The sequence below is a fragment of the Electrona antarctica genome, assembly GCF_951216825.1.
Source record: "Electrona antarctica genome assembly, chromosome: 1".
Taxonomy (NCBI): domain Eukaryota; kingdom Metazoa; phylum Chordata; class Actinopteri; order Myctophiformes; family Myctophidae; genus Electrona; species Electrona antarctica.
In genome coordinates this window covers 48,808,795-48,812,367 of record NC_136806.1, presented here as the reverse complement: position 1 = coordinate 48,812,367, position 3,573 = coordinate 48,808,795, and the positions used below count along the sequence as shown (strand labels likewise).

Genomic DNA, 3,573 nt, shown 5'->3' with positions numbered 1-3,573 from the left:
TATGCAGTACACCACTGGTTAATATTAATGCAGTCGTTGTCCGGGGACCCCTCAAGGGTTCATCAGGTGGTCCCCAGAAAAATAAACATCAAAATGTGTTTACTATTTGAAAATACCCAACCTACAAGCTCTAGATCTGCTATTTTCTAAGACAATTCAAAAGAAAATTGGGTCAAATTTGAATATATTTGAAACATTTTAACAAAACAAATCTTGTTTGGGGGTTCCCACTCCCTGGCACACAAGCATTTCAGGGGGGGGGGGGGGGGGGGGGGGGGGGGGTCCGTGGCCAAATACATTTTTAACGTGTGGGTCCTTGACATGAAAAAGTTTGACAAGTAGCCCATGCATGATACAGTATATTAATGTAATACAGAGATCACAATGACGTGATATCATTAGCATTGCTCTAATAGCAATTTATAGGCTTGTGAGGAAAAACAAATGTTTCAAAGTAGCCTTATTAGATCCAGCATAACTGAATCATCTTGTTGGATGTAAAAACCACAGACTGTACGTCATCTAATAGCACCAGATACATGTAGCATACCAAATGCGTTATGGATGACATGCCAGAACAACATTCAATAATTGTCTCCACCAGGCCGAAGGCATGGGGAGAGAGTATGTTTTGCACTCCGTCCGTGTGTGTGTCCGTCCGTGTGTCCGTGTGTGTGTGTGTCCTTCCGTCCGTCCGTTACCAGCTAATCTCCGGCACCGTTAACCCGGTCGATGCCACACTTTGCACACACACTCCCTGGATGCCAACGATGAACCTCTGCCCCACATTTTCCAGAACGGCCTGTTATAGCGCCACCATGAGGCAGCTTTTCACATGTTTTACCTAAAACTGCACCGATCTGCGTGAAACGTTGCATGCACACTCCCTAGAGGCCAAGGACAAACCGTTGACCTGCATTTTCCGCATCTGCCTTTTATAGCGCCACCAGGAGGCCAACTTTTGTAAAACACATTTTTTGATATTACTCCTCCAGATTCTGTCCAAAAATCTCACAAATCGTTACACACTATCTCTATGGTCATGTGCTCAAGTCGGATCTGTCCGATATTTCATATTCCATCCTAATTGGCTATAATTAGCTTTCACAGTTTGCAAGATTGCCCCGTTTTGAACAAAAGCCTCAAATCATGAACGCAGCATGCAATTTACGTGAAATCTTTCACACATTTTCTTACTAGGCTGAGGAATATATCCCACCCTTTTCACATTGGCCTGTTATAGCGCCACCAACAGGTTGATTTTTGCAAAACACATTTTTGGAACAAAATGCCTCAAAAACATGTTTATATTAATCCTAAACATTTTGCCAAACATCTCACACAGTCCTATCCTCCTGGTGGAGACCTGTGCCCAGAAGGGCACTTTTTCTAGTTCAATTATCTTTCTTAATGGTTTAATTAATTAGAAGGTCTAATTGATTTACATTATAGATTGTACATCTAATGAAATGAAAGAAAAAGCATGCAATTCCACTGATTTGGCTCCACATATCACAATAATAACAAGTAACTGTTAATAAAAACATAATGACCACAATGGCAACAATTAAGTCCCTGCAGGACATGTTTTTGTAGTGTACTTTTAGCCTAAATATTGTTACTGTAGGCTACCTGTGCTGTTTACATTTGTTGACTAATTGGATTAAATAAATCAATACATCAATAAATCAATCAATCAAAAACGACTGTCCAGCACTATATTTAAATTGAACTGGCTTCATTCCTCTGTGTGACAAACAAACACCAGGTTTAAAAAAAGAAGCACTTCTAAATCAGTGGTTCTCAAAGTGGGGTCCGGGGACCCCCAGCCCACGAGCCCAGGGGTCCTTGACGGGGTTCCAACTCCAAGTTATGCTGTAGGCTAAGGAGCGTCAAAACCAGTTTAGCCACTTTAACCCTATAGATATAGGCCTAATATATAGGCTACGCTATACTTTACATGCACGCTCACAACATCGAACAATCTTGGAAAAAAGGTGAAAAGTGTTCATATCTTTGAAACATTTAAATAGGGGGTCCATGCACACCGTCCACTCCACTCCCTGGCTGGCACAAACTAGTTTTCAGATGGGGGTCCGCAGCCAAATGTGTCGGTCCTTGACAATGAATGAAGTGGAAAAGGTTTGATAATCAGCAGCAGACGATATGTTCTGATTCGGAATCTAAATCATACTTGTTTGTGACAATAATGAGAATTACGCACGAAGCGCATCGTGCTGTGCGCGTCAGCGTGGCTGCAGAAGAACACAGTTGTCTGGGGAGCGACATGCCCAGCATGTCCACAGTCCACACGACTCACGACAATAACCACCACAAAGTCGTCAACATTAGGACGAGACACATTTTTATCCCCGCTGCGTGCAAATAAAAAGCACGGTCTCGGGTTTAATTCACGTCCTCAAACAGAGCAATAAACCCGCGCGTAGCGACGTTAAGCTGTCATATTAAGTGATATCTTAATGGCTCTCCTTCTTACCTATCAACGGTTTATGTGACGTGTTGCCCATTATATCCAGCGATTCCTCCTCTCACCGGTTGACAAGTTAATAATTCCGTGTGTAATAATATGCCTCTTCTGTCCATCCATTCATCCCCCCTTCCTTCACACGCGTTTTGCTTGATGAGTGTCGTTGTATATTCCCCTTTTCAAGCTGGGTAATAATGAAGACAGTGGACGCGGTTAGACATTTAAGTGCATGTTCTCGCACGAAGCGAAGCCATGCACAGCACACGCTCCTGTTATCTCTGCGACAGCTCTACCGCTGACTATACAGCCTGGCGCACAGCACAGCTAGAGAAGAGACCCCCTCTCTCCCTTCTTTAGTAGGCTATGGTCTCTCTCTCTCTCTCTCTCTCTGTCTCTCTCTCTGTCTCTCTCTCTCTCTCTGCACGACTTGGCTTTAAAGACAGACAGTAAATGAAGCCTCATGTATACATACAGTATACTATAGTAGATAGTGCACACACATGTGGTTCTCAAACATTCATGTCAAGGACCACCTTAAAATGAACATGTATATGTATTCCACAATAACCTTGCCCCCCTCCCTATTTGAAAATATTTTGTCCCAGGGAGATCCCGTCCTCCCGTAGATTTGTGTCGTTAAAATGTTTCAACATTTTAAAAAAAATGTTTTGAATACAGCAAATCTACAAGCTCACAAAGCGTCACTCGCGCTGTGAGCTGGTAGATCGGCTTTGTCAAATATACACTGTATGACAGAGGTTAAAGTGGTTAAACTGATGTTGATGCTATTAGGCCTTGTATGTTGTATTAATAAATACATTTTGTCATCCACTGCCTAGTGCCACGCCCTGGTGTTGTTTGCCACAACAACAGAAGAACAAATCTACAAGTTAACAATAACGGGCCGACAGTTATTGTTGGCATGAAGCGCCCTGTGATGGAGTACATGACTGCAGACATATTCATGAAACTGTTCACTCCAGCTCACTATAGGATAGCCTTGTTGACTGATTGATTTTGGTAGTCTGGCATGTATCATATTTATGCATTCCTGCATCGCCATGCTGAGGCTATAGACCGGTCTT

At 42.7% G+C, this 3,573-nt stretch overlaps 1 protein-coding gene across 2 annotated transcripts in view; it reads right to left on the bottom strand.

Annotated features, from left to right (window-relative positions):
• Positions 1 to 2,774, bottom strand: part of neurl1b (neuralized E3 ubiquitin protein ligase 1B) — a 35,987-nt gene extending 33,213 nt beyond the window's left edge. For both annotated transcript variants that reach the window (XM_079506298.1, XM_079506299.1), the window contains exon 1: positions 2,498 to 2,774. In XM_079506298.1, coding sequence (XP_079362424.1) covers positions 2,498 to 2,528 — 31 coding nt within the window. In that variant the 5' untranslated portion in view covers positions 2,529 to 2,774. The remainder of the gene's footprint in view (positions 1 to 2,497) is intronic.
• Between the last annotated feature and the right edge of the window lie 799 nt (positions 2,775 to 3,573).